Genomic DNA, 14,572 nt, shown 5'->3' with positions numbered 1-14,572 from the left:
GAAGCACAATTGCACTGTGTTTGAACTGCTCTGCAGCCCCCCATGCAACCTGTTTTTGCGCACGAGAATCATGTATCCTAACCAGTGTTCCTTGGCCTACCTATATCCTCAACATCAAGAGGAAACCGTTTCTGTTTAGTAATACTCTGATCAAAAGCCACAAGCATTTTGTCTGCAGAGCCTGACAAAGCTGTTGTACTGAGAGTTTGAGGCCAGATCATTTTACATTCACACATACTTTACTGTAACCTGGGTATGCCCAACAGTGGGTAAAAATTCAGTGAAGTCATTCAGCTGATGCAACAACTGCTTCTGTTGGTGGAACTGGGAGTGGAGCAATTCTCCAGAGCAGATTTCTGGGACATGCAAGGGGCTACAAGAGGGAAGAGAGATGTTCTGTCGAATGAGTGGATCTGCTTGCATCGCATGGGATTCCACCCAATATACAAATAACCTGATGACAAGCCCCTTGCAGAAGTCTTAGCTGGCAGGAGCTTTAGGAAAAACTGTATACAAGATCAAAGAGTTACTCTGGGAATGTTACAGGGAAATCATGGCATTCCCAAGAGACCTGGCAGGAGAAAATTGGCTGTGTGTGCGTATTGCCATTAGGGATGTACAGATTGTGTAAAATCCATTCTGTGTTTTGCAGATTGTCAGGAGCCTTTCATTCTGTCGTCCACCTGTTGCCAGAATCGGATTGTTTTGGTTCCGAATGTGTGCAAATTTGCACATGCCGAAATGCGCAAATTCCCCCAAAATGTGCATTTTCACACTTTAGCCTATGAGGGGAAATGCGCATTTTTGGCTGTTCTTTATTTTGCATATTTTTTCTATGAGAATGTTTCCGCAAAATTCAGAAAAGTTACCTAACTGATCCGCAAGTCCAAGGAATCCACCCAACGGAGGCGAAGCCATTCCTCTGCTGAATCCACGGGTCAGATTAATGAAAACCCAAACTCATTTGGTTCCATTCTGGATTTCTCTGACATCCCTAATTACCATACTGTGCAAATGCCCCATCCCTGTGTGTTATTGTTCTTTTCTTAACAGCCAGGTTCTGGAACCAGAGATAAGTCCAGCTGAGAGAAATACAGTAGGGATACAGGGGAGAATCAGCAGGTACCCTCTATCTTCAGTTTATGGTTCCATCAACACACACAGGTATGATAACCTGCATTTCCTCATGTAATGTGTAGTGCTGCCCTTAGGCTGATCCTGGTACCTTCAGAGCAAAACACAAACCATGCAATCCCTTTGGGGGCTGGTAGCACTGAAGTGTGTCCACGGATTACCCAGTAAGTCAGTGGCTGAGTTCGGATGATCGGGGGGGAAACAACACAGTGCCAGTTGTTTCTCCCGCCCATGAGACTGGGATTACCCTAATGACCCATGCCACTTTGCAGGTTGCCATGTCATCCAAACCTGGCACGCAGCGTGAGGCTGCGGGTGTAGTTCATTTTCACCCACCCTACAATCCACGCCATGCAAGATGGGTTGTAGGATGGGTGAAAATGAACTATACCCACGCTGTGTGCTGGGTTCAGACGACATGGCAACCCATGATGCGGCATGGGTAATGAGGGTAATCCTGGTCGCGCGACCGGCACATGCAGGGGTGGGGGAAACAACTGAAGCTGTGTTGTTTTCCCTGCTGCTTGTTGGAACTTAGCCAGTATAATAAAGCCTCCTGCTTCAGAAGCATGGAAATTTAATTAGATTATTTAATGGCGTCCCATATAAAGCAAATACTTGAATTCACTGTTTGTAGAAAAATTGGAGCTTGAATAAATGAAATCAGAAGAAATGAAATCCTTCTACTGAGGAGGTCTCCACATTTAACAGTCCTTGTAAAAAAAAAAACTTTTGTTTTTTTAAAGTATATATTCAAGGCAGAGAGAAGCACACATATTTGTTGTTTATGCTGCCAAACTATGCGTGGGATTCACAAAATGGCCTATATGAAAGAGATTTTCATGTGAGCAACACATTCTCCTTAGTCCCTCCAATGCAATTATATTTAACTTTCCTAAATTCTCCTCATTTCCACCAAATTTGTAGCTGCATTTTGCAGAATTAGCAGAGCCTGGTCAGGAGAAATCTCCCTGTGGATTCACCATAAGAACATCTGCCTAAGCAGATAGAGACTAAGAGTGCAATCCTAAACCTCTGCAGCCAGTGGGCCTATAGGGCAGCTGAGCTCCTGTGCTGATGGAAAGGAGCTCTGCTGGCACTTTTCTGTGGAAGATCGAGTAAGTGAGGCTGGAAGGAACTTCAGGCAACAAATAACAATTAGTGCGTTCCTTGGAATAATGAAACAGGATCCCTTGTCTATATGACCTTTTCTCACAGATGCATCAATACGGCCTGCTTACCTCCTGGAACTAATATAAGCCAAATGAGTCATTCACTGGGATTTGTTTGTGCTCGACTGTAAAGTTATTATCCCTTGCTTTCAGATCCCAGTACTGTGCATGTGGGATATGAAGACGACTCCAGCCATATGGCTATTCAAGAGCTGAGAAAACAGAAACCGTGCTAAGAAATCGAGGAGCAAAGAAAAGTGAGGGGATGGGGGGAAGATACAGAAGCTACTAAGCTGATAGTACTGACCATCCTAATATAGCATTGCTTAACTAAATGCTTCACGGTTATGGAGAACATGCATCGCATTACATATAAATATGCAGGTTTTCGTATTTTGTACATTTCATACACATTACATATGAGATGCAAATTTTAACTTGCAGCGCAATCCGATACATGTCTACTGAGAAGCAAACCCGATCAAGTTCAATGGGATTTACTCCCAGGTAATTGTGTATAGGATTGTCGTCACAATGATGTCACATTTTTTAAAATTTGGTATATTTCTATTTCTTCCAATTTTAAAATAAAATATTATGAATGATATTCTGATTAGACATTTTAAATGTCTTGACTAAAATTTGGCACAGCAACTGAGGGTAATATAGAATTGCTTGAGGTTGGGGGTGGACACACTTGCCCCGTTGAATGTCAGGTGATTTAAGGCATACAACAACCAGCATGAAGGATATGCTTGTGCTTTAATACGTGCTTTTAATATCACTGGAGCCCTAACAGTGAGAGCAGCCTTCCCCAACCTGATGCCCTCCAAATATTTTGGACTACAACTCCCACCACCTTCCAGCCAGGGATGCTGGGAGTTGTAGTCCAACACAGATGTTCTCTGAGAAAGGAGCCCTCACATCCCTGACAAGGCCTTGATGGCTTCCAGATATTTTGGATTACAACTCCCAGCACCTTCTGGCCAGAGATGCTGGGAGCTGTAGTCCAACACAGATGTTCTCTGAGAAAGGAGCCCTCCCTGACAGGGCCATAATGGCTTCCATGAAATGGGGTAAAGCCCCTGCCTCAGGCAACAGATCCCAAAGGGTGGAAGATTCCATGCCCAGGAGAACTGTACAACCCTTGCAGCTCTCCAGAAAGCACAGCACAGGCGATCTCCATGGCCACCTCCCCGCCATGCCTCACTTCAAGGAAGGATCCCACACAGCAAGGCATTTGGGTCAGGCTTTCTGGAGAGCCGTGCTGGTCACTCTCTTTTCTGAGTGGCTGGTGGGGCTTTCCAGAGAGTCTACCTGCTCTGAGGGGTCCTCAGTGTGAGGCATTGGGTGGGTGATGTTCCAGAGAGCTGTGCCAGCTGCTCTTGCTGCAGCAGGAGGGCAGCCTCATGACTTTCTGAAGTGCCAGGCGGGGCACACAGTTCTCCTAGTGGGGAGCGGGTGGAATCTGCTGGTCTTCGGGATCTGCCACATGAGGCGGGGGCATCACCCCACTTCATGGAAGGACTGGTCCTGTCAGGGATGCTTTATACCAGGGGTAGGCAACCTGGTGCCATCCAGATGCTTTGGCCTACAGCTCCATCAGTACCAGAAAATATGGCCAATAGTCAGGGATGATGGGGGTTGTAATCCAAAATATCTGGAGGGCACCAGGTTGCTTACCCCTGCTTTAGACATTGGTTATCCTGTCTTAGAGTAGGACAGCCTTCCCTAACCTGGTACCTTAGCCATGCTGGCTGGAAATGATGGGTGTTGCAATTCAATGCATCTGGAGGACCAGTGGTGTAGTGGTAAATTCTGCTCGATCTCTCATTGGCTTTTGATACCGTTGACCACGGTATCCTCCTGGATCAACTCAGTGGGATGGGAGTTGGAGGCACTGAGTTACAGTGGTTCTGGTCTTAACTGAGGGTCCGATTTCAGGTAGTAACATTGGGTGACCATTCCTCAGCCCCTTGGCAACTGAGCTATGGGTACCGCAGGGAACCATCTTGTCCGCAATGTTGTTTAACATATATATGAAGCCATTGGGAGTGGTCATTAGGGGATTTGGAGCCAAGTGCCATCAGTATGCTGATGACACACAGCTCTATCTCCCTATGATATCTGAATCAGGTGAGGCTGTGCAAGTCCTGGATCAGCACCTAGACTCAGTAATGGGCAGGATGAGGGCCAATAAACTGAAGCTGAATCCTGGCAAGATGGAAGCACTGTGGGTGAGTGGTTTTCGAGTCCAGGAGATAGACTCATTGCCTGTTCTGGATGGGGTTGCACTCCCTTTGAAAGATCAGGTTCTTAGTCCGGGGGTGCTCATAGATCCATCACTGTTGCTGGAGGCCCAAGTGGCCATGGCAGCTCGGAGTGCCTTTTACCAGCTTTGGCTGGTTTGCTAGCTACAGCCTCTCTGAACAGGGTTAACTTGGCCACGTGGTACAGGTGCCAGTAACCTCAAGACTGGATTACTACAATGCACTCTATGTGGGGCTGCCCTTAAGGCTGGTGTGGAAGCTGGAGCTAGTGCAGAATGCAGCAGCTCGGTGGTTGTCAGGAGCTGTCCCTTTTCAGCATGCAACTCTTTTGCTAGGGGAACTGCTCTAACTGCCTATTCACTACCAGGGCAGCTTTAAGGTTTTACTTAGTAGTAGTGTACAAAGCCCTAAACAACTTGGGACCAGGATACTTGAGAGAGCACCTTCTCTCTTATCAACCTGCCAGGTCACTGCGGTCATCAGAGGGCGTGCTCTTGGTGGTTCTGCACGGATCTTTGGCCTGATTGGAGTCCACCTGGAGAAGAGCATTCAGTGTGGTGGCCCCCTTTCTATGGAACTCACTACCTCTAGAAGTCAGGCATCCTGAACTTTACCGTCTGCTCTGCAATTGGGTCAAATTTCCAAGAGCAATAAATATTCTAGGAAGCATACTTCCTCAAAAATTATTTTTAGAGTGCCACTTCCTCTGAACTTCACCATGCAAGAACACTCACGTTTTGCTGGAAAAAGCTACTCCCCCTGCATTCTGCAATCTGCAGAGGAATTTCTTTCACAGGGAGAGTCTTGTTAAGGTATTAATAGTATTGCAGGGCCTTTTCCCCTTTAAAAACGAAATTAAATACTGCAACAATAGAGTGGCCTAAAAACTGAAAAACAGCAAATACAACACAAGGAGCACTTCAGCAAATTATCAAGTTCTCTGTTTCTCCAGTGCCGAGAGATGTCACCTCCTCATGTTCAGTCCACATGTTTTTTAATGGCCTCTGTTTCTTTCCTTTTTCTATTAATGGAATAATCTTGGAATATAATGAATACAATTTGCCTGGTATTCAGGCAGCTTATTATTATTGGCTCAGCATTGTACATGTAGAGATAAAGGTAAATATAATTGAATTGCCTATGTTTTGAGACAAAGAGGCTTCTGAGAAGTGGAACATAAGTAAAGGGGTAGCAGCTGAGGGAACAGGAAACCCATCGGGTGGGTGGAGTGAAATCTGTGGAGCTCAGAAAACCCTCACAAAAATTGCTTTTGATTCTGTAAAGCAAGGAGAAAGAGGTCCAGGCAGAAGAGAGACGCTTAGTTAGGATGGCTGAGGGTGGCAGGCAAATTGGTAGAAATGTTACATGCTAAGTCATATTACAGTACTAATATCACATTGAGGAGCTTTCCAGACAATAACAAGGAGTCTTGTAGCACCTTAAAGACCAATACATTTATTCTGGTATAAATTCTGGCATAAATTATGCCAGAATAAATTTGATGGTCTTTAAGGTGCCACAAGACGCTTTGCTTTTGCTGCAGCAGACTAACACAGTTATCCCTCTGGAAATTGTTTCCAGACCATTCATTCATTCATTCATTCATTCATTCATTCATTTATTTTTACCTCTTCATACATACATATATATATACCTCTCAATATAATAAAATCTCTAAGTGGTGCTAGTGATATTGTATTAACGTGGTACTGGGGGGAAGGGATAGTGGTCAGCCTCTAAATAAGTTTTCAATGTTCTAAAAACCAAAATTACTTACTAAAAACAGCAGCATGGTGTCATGAAGAACATCTGTTGTTGACATTTGGGAATCTGATGTTATCCCCCAACCATAAAGTTTAGTCATTTTGACATGGCCCCTTAGGGGCAAAGGAGTTGGTTTAGTTTAGTTTCCTTCTTGTACCTTAGCAGCTGTTGATTATGCTCAGGCTGGAAAAGGAAGAAGCCTCGCCTTAGTTTTAATAGTTCTTAATCCCTGTTCTACTGGGTGTTTATGGAATTATTACAGTAAATAAAAGTAAAGAAGTGCAGAGTTGTTGCAGGAGATCCAAATATCTTTCTTAAAAGGTACCATTTTTGCTGTGTGCAAATTATATTTTCCCAGCAGTTAATATTCCCCACCCATTTGCACTGGTTGCCTATATCCAAGCTTGATTCAAGCTATAAAGCCCTACACAGCTCAGGACCACAATACTTGACAGAGCATCTCTCTCAACATGAACCTACCTGTACTCTATGCTCAGCATCCAAGGTCCTACTCTGAGGGAGGGTCAGAAGGCAGCAACAAGAGAGAGGGCCTTCTCTGTGGTGGCCCCCCAACTCTGGAGTGATCTCCCCAATGAGGCCTGCCCTGCACCAACATTGTTATCTTTTCAGTGCCAGGTTAAGACCATTCTCTTTTGTCAGGCATTTGGCAGCGTAGAAGGAGTTTTTAATCAGTACTGGATTTGGCTTATGGTTATGGCTGATTGCTCAGTGTTGCTTTTAGGTATGTTGTCTTTGTGTATACTATTTGTTTGTGTATTTTATGTAAATGGTTTAAAAACTTTTACACTGTCTTTTAATGTTTTTACTGTAATTTAATGTTTAATTTCTTAAATCTTTATAAACCACCCAGAGATCCTTGGCTATGGGGCAGTATAGAAATGATGATGATGATGATGACGATATAATTTGTAGCTGGGAGTTTTGTTTAATGTTTTAAAATATTATAACATTTTAAAAGGAAAGGGCAAGGTTCCAAAATGGAGTAACAAGGTTGATGAGCGGGTAATTCTCAAGGTTACAGCTATTCAGGAGTGGTTCTGTAGAGGAAAGAAATGTTGAGGAGGTGGGGTGGCAGGAGGTAACATGGAAGATGAAACTATCCTGGTGATGGTTAAAGAAAGGAAAGTCATTGCAAGCATAGGGGGCAACATGGTATATTGAATTCTTTGATCCTCCCCTCATGGGATCAATAGATGAACCTAAGGGAACAGAGAGATCAAGGGTAAGGTGGGGGGAGGAGAGCAAGTAAGAGATGTGAACAGCTTTTGCTAGGGCCGGCCCACCCATGAGGCAGGGTGAATTTCGAGTCTGAAGCAGTGGATCAGGAGATATTTCAGATCTCCCCACCCCCCACACACTGAGAGGGGCCACTACATCTCCTGCCACTGCCTCCAGGCCAAACCCTCACTCTGTAGACTGAGTGAGGTATCAGGGCGGGCGGGAGTCCCGCCAGTCTCCCCACTCTGCAGATGCTGCAGCAGGAAAGTGACCAATGTGACTCATCAGAGCGGCTGCTCGCCCGATGCCTGGCCTTGCTTAGCGTGAGGCATCGGGTGGGCACGCCCTCTGGAGAACCCCACTGGCTGTTTTCCTGTTGCGGCAGAATGCGATGGCACAGATGGTCTCCATGGCCTCCTTGCCCAAATGCCTTGCTCTGAGGAAGGACCCCCTCAGAACAAGACACTGAGGGGGGTGGGAGGAGGCAGGGGTACAGGTGCAGCATGTGTCCGCTTCCCTCAGGTGGTGGGACATCTTGTGCCACCTCTGTCTTTAGCTATGAGCAGTGATTAATTTCTCAAAAGAAAATAGACAGGGGTTCAAGCCTGTCTGGAAGCAACTGGTCAGAATCTTCTAGTCCTCGTAAGTGGAGGCTGACTGAGGTTAAAAATGCACCCTCTGAACATACACAAAAGTTTTCATCCATGTTATTCCACTCTTTCAGATACTTACTAGAGTCTTGCTGATTAGCTAGTTTTTAAAGATTTTCAATACAAAAAAAGGGGGGGAGCTTTAAACAAAAAAATATATATATATAATTTAAAACTAGTTCTACAGTTAACAAAATAAGGGAATATAATTATTAAGACAGAATATGCTTGAATGTTTGCTTATGAACAGATTTCCCACCCATAGGCCTGGGCCCCAGACCAATTTTTTGGCCCCTCTCCTGTACGGTGAGCTCCAAGAAGCTGGGTAAAATTTCCTTGGCAGTAACTGTATTATTCCCCTTCATGGATCACTGCCTTGTTGTGGTGAAGGGGCTTGCGTAACTCAGTGAAACCATAAGCTATGCTGTGCAGGGCCACCCAAGACGGACAGATCATGGTGGAGAGTTCTGACAAAATGTGGTCCACTGGAGAAGGAAATGGCAACCCACTCCAGTATTCTTGCCAAGAAAACCCCATGGAACATATCACAAGGCTAAAAGATATGACACCGGAAGATGAGCCCTTCAGGTCGGAAGGTGTCCAATATACTACTGGGGAAGAGCAGAGGGAATTTCCAAGTAGCACCAGAAAGAGTGAAGCGGCTGGGCTAAAGCCGAAAGGACACTCAGCTGTGGATGTGTCTGGTGGTGAAAAGAAAGTCCGATGTTGTAAAGAACAATATTGTTTAGGAACCTGGAATGTCAGATCAGTGAATCAAGGTAAGCTGGAGGGGGTCAAACATGAGATGGCAAGATTGAACATCGACATCTTGGGAATCAGCGAACTAAAATGGACAAGCATGGGTGAATTTAATTCAGGTGACCATCATATCTACTACTGTGGGCAAGAATCCCTTAGAAGAAATGGAGTAGCACTCATAGTCAATAAAAGGGTGGGAAAAGCAGTACTGGGGTACAATCTCAAAAACAATAGAATGATCTCAGTACGAATCCAAGGCAAACCATTCAACATCACAGTAATTCAAGTCTATGCCCCAACCACTGAGGATGAAGAAGCTGAGGTTGATCGGTTCTACGAAGACCGACAACACCTTCTAGAACTAACACCAAAAAAAGATGTCCTCTTCATCATAGGGGATTGGAATGCTAAAGTAAGAAGTCAAGAAATCACCGGGATAACAGGCAAGCGTGGCCTTGGTGTACAAAATGAAGCAGGACAAAAGCTAATAGAGTTTTGCCAAGAGAACACGCTGGTCATAGCAAACACGCTTTTCCAACAGCACAAGAGGCGACTCTACACATGGACATCACCTGATGGTCAATATTGAAATCAGATTGATTATGTACTTTGCAGCCAAAGATGGAGAAGCTCTATACAGTCAGTAAAAACAAGACCTGGAGCTCACTGTGGCTCAGATCATGAGCTGCTTCTTGCAAAATTTCGGCTTAAATTGAAGAACGTAGGGAAAACCACTAAACCGTTCAGGTATGACCTAAATCATATCCCTTAGTGGAGGTGAGGAATAGATTTAAGGGATTAGACCTGATAGACAGAGTGCTTGAGGAACTATGGACGGAGGTCCGTAACATTGTTCAGGAGGCAGCAACTCAATCCATCCCAAAGAAAAAGAAATGCAAGAAAGCAAAGTGGCTGTCTGAGGAGGCTTTACAAGTAGCTGAGGAAAGAAGGGAAGTGAAAAGCAAGGGAGAAAGGGGAAGATATACCCAACTGAATGCAGAGTTCCAGAGAATAGCAAGGAAACACAAGAAGGCCTTCTTCAATGAACAATGCAAAGAAATCGAGGAAAACAACAGAATGGGAAAGACTAGAGATCTCTTCAAGAAAATCGGAGATCTCAAGAGAACGTTTTGTGCAAAGACGGGCATGATAAAGGACAAAGAAGGCAGGGACCTAACAGAAGCAGATGAGACTAAGAAGAGGTGGAAAGAATACACAGAAGAACTATACAGGAAAGATCTGAATGTCCCTGATAGCCATGATAGTGCGGTCACTGAACTTGAGCTGGACATCCTCGAGAGTGAAGTCAAGGGGGCCTTAGGAAGCATTACTAACAACAAAGCTGGCAGAAATGACAGTATTCTAGCTGAGCTATTTAAGATCCTAAAAAATGATGCTGTTAAAGTGCTGCACTCGATATGCCAACAAATCTGGAACACTCAACAGTGGCCACAAGACTGGAAAAGGTCAGTTTACATTCCAATTCCAAAGAAGGGCAATGCCAAAGAGTGTTCAAACTACCGTACAATTGTGCTCATTTCACATGCCAGCAAGGTGATGCTCAAAATCCTACAAGCTAGGCTTCCAACAGTCTGGGAACCGAGAACTACCGGAAGTACAAGCTGGGTTTCGAAGAGGCAGAGGAACTAGAGGTCAAATCACCAACATTTGCTGGATCATGGAGAAAGCAAGAGAATTCTAGAAAAACATCTATTTCTGCTTCATTGACTACGCTCAAGCCTTTGATTGTGTGGATCACAAGAAACTGTGGCAAATTCTGAAAGTGATGGGAGTACCAGACCACCTTACCTGTCTCCTGACAAACCTGTACGAGGGTCAAGAAGCAACAGTAAGAACTGGACATGGAACAATCGATTGGTTCAAAATTGGGAAAGGAGTACGACAAGGCTGTATATTGTTGCCCTGCTTATTTAATTTATATGCAGAGTACATCATGAGAAATGCTGGGTTGGATGAATCACAGGTCGGAATTAAGATTGCCAGGAGAATTATCAACAACCTCAGCTACGCAGACGATACCACCCTAATGGCAGAAAGCGAAGCGGATCTCAAGAGCCTCTTGTTGAGGGTGAAAGTGGAGAGTGCAAAAGCTGGTTTGAAACTCAACAATAAAAAAAACTAAAATCATGGCATCTGGCCCCATCACTTCCTGGCATATAGAAGGGTAAGAAATGGAAGCAGTGACAGATTTTATTTTCTTGGGCTCCAAGATCACCGCAGACGGTGACTGTAGCCATGAAATTAAAAGACGCTTGCTCCTTGGGAGGAAAGCTATGGCAAACCTAGACAGCATAGTCAGAAGCAGAGACATCACCTTGCCGACAAAGGTTCATATAATCAAAGCTATGGTTTTCCCAGTAGCAACATATGGCTGTGAGAGCTGGACTATAAGGAAGGCTGAGCGCCGAAGAATCGATGCTTTTGAACTGTGGTGCTGGAGAAGACTCTTACGAGTCCCCTGGACTGCAAGGAGGTCCAATCAGTCCATCCTAAAGGAAATCAACCCTGACTGCTCATTGGAAGGACAGATACTGAAGCTGAAGCTCAAATATTTTGGCCACCTAATGCGAAGAGAAAAGTCACTGGAAAAGACCCTGATGCTGGGAAAGATTGAAGGCAAAAGGAGAAGGGGACAGCAGAGGATGAGATAGCTAGATAGCATCACGGATGCAATGAATATGAACTTGAGCACACTCCGGGAGAGAGCAGAGGACAGGAAGGTCTGGCGTGCTATGGTCCATGGGGTCACGAAGAGTCGGACATGACTGAACGACTGAACAACAACAAAATTGTATTATTACTATTGCTAGTAATACTAGTCAAATTGTTTACTGGTATAGAAGGCTTATCAGGTGTCTAAAATAAAAATTGTCCATTGATGGGACAGGAAATACAGTCAATCTGAAGCAGCCTTCTGCCGCCTTGCGGCTGATGCACATGTAAGAACATTTTTTGCTTTATCAACCTAAGTAGTCAAGAACACACACACACACACCTCGAGCATGCTTACTTGTGTGCATGGAAAAGGGTAATGTGGTACCATGAGTGGCCCTAACACACCACATAATCCTTCTTTCACAAACTTTAATTGTACAGCGCAGTATTATTAGAGCCCAGCTTATTAAGCCTTACTCCAGCACACATTGAGAAGGAAAGGGAATTTTAGGGGGTCATCCTTCATTAAAGGCAAATTGTCACCTCTCTGTAGGAAAAGTGAGGCACTCTGTCCTAACATCCTAGCAGCTAAATATAGAGCTTTAATTGCTAAATTGCTCTCACCCTGTAGCAATTCTGTATTGAACATAATTGCCCCAAACATGAAAATATAGCACACTGTGTTTCTATTAGCAACAGAACCCTGCTGCTTTTCCTTCCCAGTGGGAAGCATACACAGCAATCTTGGTTTAGGGTCACTGGGACAAGCTCCTTCTCTGAAAGGAAAGAGAAGCTTTGCATTATATGCAGAAAATAAAGCGTGGGTCATAGCGATGTACTTTTCTTTTCCTGCTTTTGATCTCTACTTCTACATTTACCTGGGAAGTGATGTGCCAAAATATACCAAGGCGAGACAGGTCGGACTGCAACTCCCATAATCCTCCAGCCAGCTTCAAGCACCACGTTGGGGACGGCAGCTCTGATTGGTCACTACTGTTAAAGAGAGTACTAGGGCAACGTGTCATAGAGTATAATGGCTCTTCGTAATGTATCTGATCTTCTAGATTGTCAGCAAAACAAATGATTATATCCCACAATCAACATGCACAGTATTTTTCACCTATGTAATATTAACAATAAATAGAGAGGTATACCTCCTTCTCCCATGCCCATCTTAATGCTGCCTTTTCCATCTATTTCCTAACTTACCTCCATCTGCTATGGCTTCCTGCAGTTCTGTTCCCCTTTTCTCATTGGATCTTAGACATTTCCTGCTCTTGGCACTCTTGAAGAACAGGCTGATGGTTATATTGGGCAGTATCCAATAGGGCATTTCTGCCCCTGTGGTAAAAGTTCAAACTGGACTTGGAGGTCTGTGCCCAGCTGCCCTCCAATTAAGCTCTGGACACGTGGGTATGATTCAACTCGAGTTTATTCATGAGCAACGAAGGCAGCTCTGTCAACCCTGAGGCAGCCCAGATCAACACTCACCAGTTACATTTATAATCATAATGTGGCTAAATAAGTGACATCAGCCAAGCCTAGCATGCATGTCTGCTCATTATCAATTAAACTTTTACTGGACCATCACTCCCAGCCCCTTCTGTCAGCGCCCTGTAACTTTTTGCAAGACGATCCATAGGCCTGGGGTGAATTGCTGTGGGAACAAGATATCTTGTCTCTACTGTCCTGACAGTTTCTTCTTCAGTGCAGAAGAAACAAAGACAACAGTTACGGGCTTTTGAGGAATCTGCCACATTGGCACAAAGAAGCCAATCAACATGGCCTTGCCTTAGTTATTTTCCACCCCCCCACCAATTCCCTTCCACAAGTGCTGGGTCCTGCTGATTCCATTGAGCAAGCTTACACAAGGCAGATTTCGAGCTTCCTAAAAGAAGCCCTACAATGAGTGGAAACAGTCATTGCTGAATTGGGACAGGTCAGCGGAGCTCCCTTATGTGAGTTCTACAGACCCGCCCCCTTCCAGAAATGAATGTTTCCATTCACTTTGGGTTATGCCTAGAATCACCGCTGCACAAGTGGCGGGGGCAGCTTGCGCAGTGAAATCAACAGGGTGCAAAAGAATGTATTAATGCCTGACTCCACTAGAAAGGTTTACAAGATCTGATTCTAGCTTATCTGTGTTAACAACTGATAAACAAATGGTATTGTGTTTTAATTACTGATGCCTATGTAGTAATGAATTTTAAAAGTTATCAATTGTTGTGTGCTTGGGGTCAGTCTTAATGACCTTTCAGGAGTCACTTATGGGCACAGTGCCTCTGATTACAAAGAGATTCAGGATCCATCCCAACTCTGTAACACTAGATTCAGTAAACATTGCTATCAGTGTAGATGCCTGAGGCCCCTCAAAGACCTGACAATAGAGAGCAGAGAGCCACTAACATTCTGTTGATGTGTTTTGATGGGAGCTGGGATGGCCCAAGAACAAATAGGCTATGGGGGAGATGACTCATCCTTTTCTCCTACTAGGCCAAGGGAAGGGAACCAGTGAGTCCTGTGCTTGTAGCAGGAAGTCAGTCTGTGATGGAACTCAATCTGAAAAGCAGTTATTGCTCTTTGCAGGAAATCCTATGGCACTATGGCCAGCCCTCCCATGAAGCAGAATGAAGCGCCTGCATCAGGTACTAGACTGTTTGTTGTAATGATGCATTCTTGTCCTTGTATTTTGAGCCACTTTAGGCACATTTGTGTAGAAAAGCTGCATACAAATAATATTATCCCTTCAGTTTTCATGTCCCTCTGCTTATCTTCTCTGTCTTTCCATTCTGCTCCAGGCTAGCACCCACATATTAATCTAAGTATGGAACAAAGGAATTCAGACAGGAAAGCTTTAAAAATCTATTACATAACTTTGCATTCGATACTTATTTTGAAACGTAAATGT

At 44.4% G+C, this 14,572-nt stretch overlaps 1 protein-coding gene across 3 annotated transcripts in view; it reads left to right on the top strand.

Annotated features, from left to right (window-relative positions):
• LOC146357333 (uncharacterized) overlaps nt 1-14,572 on the top strand; it is a 91,394-nt gene that overhangs the window by 16,255 nt on the left and 60,567 nt on the right. The window contains exons 2-4 of one of the 3 annotated variants that reach the window (XM_084845321.1): nt 1,054-1,164; nt 2,460-2,563; nt 14,251-14,309. In XM_084845321.1, coding sequence (XP_084701447.1) covers nt 14,292-14,309 — 18 coding nt within the window. In that variant the 5' untranslated portion in view covers nt 1,054-1,164; nt 2,460-2,563; nt 14,251-14,291. Of the gene's footprint in view, nt 1-1,053; nt 1,165-2,459; nt 2,913-14,250; nt 14,310-14,572 lie in introns of those variants that run through there. The other 2 variants (XM_084845329.1, XR_014789345.1) reach the window with 2 other exon arrangements.

The sequence above is a fragment of the Heloderma suspectum genome, chromosome 1 (genome assembly GCF_057233095.1).
Source record: "Heloderma suspectum isolate Gila_16-S chromosome 1, 16-S_ref, whole genome shotgun sequence".
Lineage (NCBI taxonomy): Eukaryota > Metazoa > Chordata > Lepidosauria > Squamata > Helodermatidae > Heloderma > Heloderma suspectum.
This window is presented reverse-complemented; position numbering and strand designations above follow the sequence as displayed.